At 57.3% G+C, this 3,343-nt stretch overlaps 1 protein-coding gene across 1 annotated transcript; it reads right to left on the bottom strand.

The window, feature by feature from the left end:
• Positions 1–366: 366 nt before the first annotated feature.
• On the bottom strand, positions 367–2,718 carry MRM1 (mitochondrial rRNA methyltransferase 1). The gene is made up of 5 exons (XM_007947888.1): positions 2,147–2,718; positions 1,860–1,953; positions 1,006–1,138; positions 787–906; positions 367–539 (listed from the first exon to the last, which is right to left on the bottom strand). Exons 1-5 carry the CDS (start codon positions 2,716–2,718, stop codon positions 367–369), a joined length of 1,092 nt encoding a protein of 363 aa, XP_007946079.1.
• Between the last annotated feature and the right edge of the window lie 625 nt (positions 2,719–3,343).

The following is a 3,343-nucleotide window of genomic DNA, read 5'->3' as shown; positions in this document are numbered from 1 at the left end:
TAACTCATTCAAGAGAAGAGGCTCCCTGGACTGGGCTGTCCACGCCCTCCCGTCCTGACACCTACATATCTCTTCGATGTCCAAGAGGGTCTAAGGAGGGCAGAGACCCTCTGTCCTAGCCCATACTTGAAATTCACAGGCTTCACCTCCAACTGCAAGGTCAACATCACAATAGGAAACCGAACCATTTCTGGTCTCCAAAGCAATGGTCCCTAAGGCAGTGGTCATATGGGGCCCGGGCACACACATGGCAGAGACTCAGGCATGTGTGTGAGCATGTGGATGTCTATATGCCCCTCCCCTGCCCTCCAGAGTACACACGCATGTGCACATGCACACACACACACACCCCTCAGGCAGTCTGAATCAGCCTTCATTCTGCCTCTCTTTTTCTGCTTTTGTAGACAGTCCCGGGGGCTGAGCCGCTCTGGGCACTTCAAATGTGGCTGAAGACTCTAGGGGGTCTTGGAGAAGTTGCTCTCTTCCTCCCTCTGCAGGGAGACCCTTCCTCTGGCTACAGATGGAGTGAAGAAGTATTCCTGCACAGACAGACAGAAGGACAAAGGGAAGAGAGAGGGGAAGCACCATTGATGGAACTCTTGACACGTGTCAGGCACGCCTTCATTTCATCCTCATAATCTCCTCAAGACCTACTATTTTCCCCATTTTGTACATCAAGCAATTGAGGTACAGAAAGCCTAAGTAACTTATTTAGTATGAAACAGCCAGAAAATGGGATTAGAGAAAAGCTATGCCTGTGTCATTAGGAAAAGAAGCAAGACTTACCTGCAGCCACGGAGACGTTCAAGGACTCCAGGCCAGGAGGCAGCTGCTGCCGGGGCAGAATGGTGAGGAGAACCTGGCAGGAGGCCTGCACCTCTTGAGACAGGCCTGAGCCCTCATTCCCTGCCAGGCAAGGGGGCAGGAGGTCAGAGACGCCCCTAGATGAACACCTAGGTGCTCAGATGTATGTCTCAGCACAGAAAAGCTGGGACACCTACCTACCTAGCACCAGGAGAGTGGGTCGGTCCCAGAGGAACTCCAAGCAGCTGGTGACAGGGATCTCGGAGGACTGGGGAATCTCAGGCCCTGAGCATGCCACCGTACCAGCCACAAGCCAGCCCTGCCGGACCTTGGCCTGCAAGCAAGGAGAAGAAACCAAGTTCCAGCTCACCACACCTTCATTAGAGCCCTGGCCCAAGAAAGCCCAGCCTTGCCCATACATTCATTCACTCACTAATTCAGTCAATTCAATCAATGGCTATTAAGCACCTAGAATGGGCCGAGTTCCATTCTAGGCACTGGGGACAGGGTGGTGAACAAAACAGACCAAACTCCCAGTCTCGTGGTCAGGGAAAGCCTCCTCACTGAAGGAGCAGCATTTGAGTGTAGGCTTGAAGGAGATGCGGGAGCATCTACACTCTGAAGTGGGAGCTTCTCACCACCCAGATTTGGAGGGGCCAGAGCTGCTAAACGCAGGGCAATACTGCCCCCTTGTGTCCAGCAAAGAAAGCACTGCTGTAGTTAGAGGCAAAGATCGATTTCTTAAGATTATGGACAGAACCTTCTTAGATTTCAAAGTTTTGTTTTTTGGGGCAGGGGAGAGAACATAAAAGACTGCTTAGTCAGGGGGCCTTTCAAACTGGGCCCCTGCTCCAGGAACCTAAGTCTTATATCCACCACCTCCCAACAGTAAAGAGAACGAAGCTTCATTTGTGGTTTTAAAAACTCCAGGACTACATGCTTCCCAAAAGAATCTAGAAGGTCCTTGGAAGTGATACATACCAACACGCTCCCTTGCCCCCACCCCCATCAGCTGCAGGCTGAGTGTCCTGGAGAGACTAGGCTGGGATCATTACCTGCAGGAAACCGGTCAGGTCGTCAGTGGAGAACACATTCATCACCTCCACAGCGCCCGCGCTGGCCTTGCTGACTACTGGGGTGAGCGGGCAGCTGCAAAGGTTCCCCATCGCCCACGTCACGCTGGGTAATCCCCAGGCCGGTGCCCTCCCCCAACCCCCAAGGGTTAAGGGTGAGAGTTCGGAGGACGGGGAGGCCTGGCTAAGGATCACCCAGAAGTCAAGGTGCTCAGCAACTAGGCTGCACCTCTAAATTGGGGCACATGGGGAATAAGGGGCGCTCGTGCCTGTTTCTCCGGCTGGTGATGACTTTATCCACTCCAAGGAAGTGAGCGGTGCGCAGCACGGCCCCAAGATTCCGGGGATCCTGGAGCCCCTCGAGGACGAGCCATAACTGTTGAGTGTCGTCGCCTAGCCTTGCCTCCTTAGCCTCAGTCCAGGGCCGGGAGCACAGCGGGCTCACCTCCATGCACACCCCCTGGTGGACCTGGTGGCGGCACAGGGCGTCCAGCTTCCGCCGTCGGGGCCGCAAAACTGGAATGCCTCGCGTCTCCGCCAACCTGAGCAGCTCGGCCCGCTCCCCCTGCAGTCCAGCCCTGCCAGCCTGAAGCAGGAGCCGGGCCACGCGACGGCGGGCGGCTCGCAGGGCCAGGAGACACGGAGACAGGCCAAATAGTAGTTCCAGTCTCCCAGCAGACTGTCGGCCTGGCGCCAGGTCATCGAACCGCAGGCGGCTTAGCTCCTCCCCGCCAGGCCGCTCCCCACGCCCCCAAGGTCGCGCAGGTTGGGAGAAAAGACGAATGAGGATGCCACCAGGGTAACACCAGGTCGCGCCCCCTACAAACGCGAGCAACCTCATGGTACGGGCTGCGTTGGGGACCTGATGCCCCTTGCTACGTCCCTGGGAGCAGTGACCACCGCCGGGGCCCGGCTCCAGACACCCCCACCCCCCCCACCCCAGAGGAACGAAAAGCAGCGAACCCTACCCTGAGATTACCCAAAACTTAACAGGCCAGTCACAACCGCCCACCTTCCACGGGAGACACCCCACTTCCGGGTTCGCGCGAACCCGCCTCTTGCCGGGTGACGCATCGCGCATGCCCTGTCGCCAGGCCGTCCCCACAGCGCCTCCTGCCGGGCTGGCCGAGCGGTGACTTCCATTGCGCTGCGACGGGCCAGGAGACAGTGCTCCAAGCTTAACTGACCCCGCTATCGGCTCCACTCATTTCACCCGTGCCCAGCAGGCCCTGCCACCTGCGCGCTCGACCTGCCATCCTCAAACGGCCGGAGCTGCGAAAGGTTTTCTGCGCACTTGGAGGTCCTAGGAGGCTTGGAGGCCGGATTCACCCGGACACCAGCAAAGGACGTTTTTAAGAGGATGCTCTATGTTCTTGTTTAACCAAGTCAATCTGGTGCCTCCCTCCCCACATCCAAGCCGTCAGCAATGCCGGGGATTTTCCTCAGAGCCCTCTCTTGCATCCAGT

This window comes from Orycteropus afer, unplaced genomic scaffold (genome assembly GCF_000298275.1).
Source record: "Orycteropus afer afer isolate SDZICR_OR568_19922 unplaced genomic scaffold, OryAfe1.0 scaffold00196, whole genome shotgun sequence".
NCBI classification, from domain to species: domain Eukaryota; kingdom Metazoa; phylum Chordata; class Mammalia; order Tubulidentata; family Orycteropodidae; genus Orycteropus; species Orycteropus afer.
The sequence above is the reverse complement of the archived record's forward strand: the minus strand, read 5'-3'. Positions and strand labels throughout refer to the sequence as shown.